Source organism: Cervus elaphus, chromosome 9 (genome assembly GCF_910594005.1).
Source record: "Cervus elaphus chromosome 9, mCerEla1.1, whole genome shotgun sequence".
NCBI lineage: Eukaryota > Metazoa > Chordata > Mammalia > Artiodactyla > Cervidae > Cervus > Cervus elaphus.
Window position 1 is genome coordinate 16,202,093 of NC_057823.1, and position 2,632 is coordinate 16,204,724.

The following is a 2,632-nucleotide window of genomic DNA, read 5'->3' on the forward strand; positions in this document are numbered from 1 at the left end:
CATGGTGCTAGAAGTTTGAACATAGCTTGAGAGGGTTTAAAGGTGAGCCATTGTGTAAATTTTTGTGGTCATTCTTGTCCTCTTCCCATCTGCATTTCTTGACTTGCTTTTTCCTCCCTTGATGCTTATAGGAATCAATCCTTGGAATGATTTGTTTCCATGGGAAGTTTAGTTATTGATTGGTCATTCTTTTTCCTTGGTAGATGGTGAGCATTTTAGTGTGCTGCTTCAAGTTTGTCTTTGGCTCAGAAATATTTTCTTCTAGTATATCATAAATAGTGTTTCTTTTCTATGTCTTCAGGTTACACCTTCATGGACACCAGTTATCAGCACTTGGGATCTCCATTGCCTGCCCTTAACTTCCATTATCTCACTGAGAGTATGTTCTTCTAGTGAAAAGTCTCCTCAGAGCCCCCTTCATGTCCCTGTTCCTCAGACTGTAGATGAAGGGGTTCAGCATGGGGGTGACTACCGTGTACATCACCGAGGCTATTGAACCCTTTCTGGAGGGATGGGCTATTCCTGAAGTGAGGTAGACCCCAAGGCCTGCACCATAGAACAAGGTGACAACTGAGAGGTGAGACCCGCAGGTGGAAAAGGCTTTATACTTCCCCCCAGAAGATGAAATGCCCATTATGGAGAAGATAATTCTAGAATAAGAGAAAAGGATCCCAGTCAGGGGAATAACACCCAGCAGGCCAGTTACAAAATACAGCACAATGTCATTGACAAGGGTGTCAGAGCAGGCAAGCTTGAGAATTTGAGCAAGTTCACAGAAGAAGTGGGGGATTTCTGTCTCTTTGCAGAAAGATACCCTCAAAACCATCAAACTTTGCAACAAAGAGTATGTCAGGCAGATCAGCCAAGAAAGCAGAAGCAGGAGACCACAAAGGTGAGGGTTCATGATGACTGTGTAGTGCAGGGGGTGACAGATGGCCACAAACCGGTCATAGGCCATCACTGTCAGTAGCAAATTATCCAGCCCAGCAAAGATCATGAAAAAATACATCTGGGTAAGGCATCCTTCATATGTGATGCCTTTGTTCTGCTTCTGGATATTCACTAACATCTTGGGGACTATGGTGGAGGTAAAACAGATGTCAGTGAAGGACATGTTGGAGAGGAAGAAGTACATGGGGGTGTGGAGGTTGGACTCAGAGATGATGACCAGGATGATGAGCAGGTTCCCTGTAACACAGACCAGGTACATAGACAGGAACAGTCCAATGAGGAGGGGCTGAAGGTCCGCATCATCCGAGAGCCCCAGAAGGATGAATTTTGAAATAACTGTCTGGTTCTCTGTTTCCATATAAGTTATGGAAATTGCCTTATGGAAAGAGGCAAGAATAATGTTCAAACAATGACAAAACAGGAATGTGCCATATATTTGAAACTCAGTCACTCAAGCCTTATGTCTTATCTATGGGTTTTCTTTAGTTGACCAAGATCTCAATAATACCTTCCTTGTTTTGACCTCTACTCCTCAGAACACCTCTTTAAAAATTGAATGTTCCAGGACTTCCCTGGGGGTCCAGTGGTTTGGAATCTGCCTGCCAATCCAGGGGACATGGGTTCGATCCCCAGTCCAGGAGGGTTCCACATGCCATGGAGCAACTAGATCCTTGAGCTACAATTACTGAAGCCCATGCACACTAGAGCCCCTGCTCTGCAACAAGAGAAGTCACTGCAATGAGAAGCCTACATGCTGCAACTAGTGGAGGAATTTACTGGTGGTCCAGTGGTTAAGTCTGCCTTCCAATGTGGGGGATGCAGGTTCGATCCCAGGTCTGGGAACTAAGGTCCCACATGGCATGGAGCATAGGCTATAGAGCCCACGTGCCACAATGCAGCAGCCCACGTGCCGCAAGAGCCCAGGCGTTGCAACAAAAGATTCGGTGTGCCACAACTAAGACCAAACATAGCCAGTAAATAAATACATATTTAAAAACATGAACGTTCTACACCATGCAGGGCTTTCTTTCATCTTCCGTGACTCATGACTGTTCCTTTGCTCCCTAATTCCCTTCCTGCCTTGCAGTTGTGGTCTCTTCAAGTCCCAGAGAAAGGTGGAGAGGAGATCATTGGGAGTTACAAAATTAAATGATAATCCTCATGCCGTATAATGACCAATGTAGCATAATACACCCTAATTGCAAAGGCAAAATCAGAGCCCCCACCATAATTGTTCCCAGCAGGTTTGTGTTGTAGTTCTTCACATTTCTTCAGGTGGAGAGGACTATGCCTTTTCTCTTGCATTGCTGTTTCATAACCTAAGCACTTATAGTACTTGGTATATAATGTGTGTGTGCTTAGTAGCTTCAGTCATGTCTGATTCTTTTCCACCCTATGGACTGAAGCCCACCAGGCTCCTCTTCCATGGGATTCTCCAGGCAAGAATATTGGAGTGGATTGCTATGTCTTCCTCCAGGGGATTTCCAGCTCAGGGGTCAAACTCTGTCTGCGTCACTGCAGGTGGATTCTTTCCTCACTGAGCCATCTGGGATATAATAGGTGCTCTATAAAATTTGTTGAATGAATAACAGAAATTGTCGGGGTAGAGTAGAGGCAATTCCCTATCATAAAATCTTTTGACTAAGAACAAAGAGACTATTTATCATGAAAGTTTTTCAAT

General features: G+C 44.5%; 1 protein-coding gene across 1 annotated transcript; it reads right to left on the reverse strand.

The window, feature by feature from the left end:
- Positions 1-370: 370 nt before the first annotated feature.
- Positions 371-1,309, reverse strand: LOC122700330 (olfactory receptor 7D4-like). Its single transcript, XM_043913131.1, has one exon. The coding sequence runs from the start codon at positions 1,307-1,309 to the stop codon at positions 371-373; it is 939 nt and encodes a 312-aa protein (XP_043769066.1).
- Between the last annotated feature and the right edge of the window lie 1,323 nt (positions 1,310-2,632).